The sequence below is a fragment of the Morone saxatilis genome, unplaced genomic scaffold (genome assembly GCF_004916995.1).
Source record: "Morone saxatilis isolate NCDOM2014 unplaced genomic scaffold, NCSU_SB_2.0 Contig9, whole genome shotgun sequence".
Lineage (NCBI taxonomy): Eukaryota > Metazoa > Chordata > Actinopteri > Moronidae > Morone > Morone saxatilis.
Window position 1 is genome coordinate 4,974,864 of NW_023340268.1, and position 782 is coordinate 4,975,645.

General features: G+C 36.7%; 1 protein-coding gene across 1 annotated transcript in view; it reads left to right on the forward strand.

Annotated features, from left to right (window-relative positions):
• The first annotated feature begins 572 nt into the window (after window positions 1–572).
• Window positions 573–782, forward strand: part of LOC118343157 (zinc finger MYM-type protein 4-like) — a 19,270-nt gene continuing 19,060 nt past the window's right edge. Inside the window, 1 exon segment of the mRNA XM_035681909.1 lies at window positions 573–705. Coding sequence (XP_035537802.1) covers window positions 598–705 — 108 coding nt within the window. The 5' untranslated portion in view covers window positions 573–597.

Below are 782 nucleotides of genomic sequence, written 5' to 3' on the forward strand. Positions count from 1 at the left end.
TATGTATTCATTCATTTCTTTATGTATGTATACTTCACATACATCATGTCTGTGTCCTTTATAGTAACGTTTACTGAATACCTGCTATAGTATATATATCTAAAGTTGTTTGTAACTGTGATGATTTTAGGGCTGCAGAATTGTGTTACAGAAGTGTTACTGAAATCACAATATGAACAGAAGTGCACTGTGCACACCGCAAGAGCTGTAATGTTTTGATAAATCTTAATGAAGTACTCTAGAGCCGCAGAGGTAACCTGGTCTACAAATCTTCTTCTCCAGATTTAAGAAAAAAGAAAACTACTGGAACAATATTGTGTACTTAAAAAAACAAAATGCAAGAATGTATTTAGTTTTACACAACAAGCACGAAGAGGGATTTGATGCATGTTTATTGAGTCTGGGACGTCTAAATGACTGTGATTCAGTTGTTGTTCTTTAATCTTTCCCCTGAAACTAAACTGAAACAAGGAATCCAACTTAGGAAACTGATTCTTGACATTAAACTGAATTAAAAACGTAAACAATACAAATCTATAATAACCGCTTTATTTTTTTTGTCCAAACAGATTTCCTTTAAGTGATCACGACCGGTTGATGCGATGGTGGATCAACATGAAGAGGATCAACTGGTCCCCAACGACCACGTCACGTCTGTGCAGTGTGCACTTTGAGGAGGATCAGTTCTCCATAGACAACAGGACGGTACTCAGATTTCTATCGCACTAATTCCACAGTCTGAATGTACCGATACTATGTGGTGATAGTGGCTGCTGCACAAA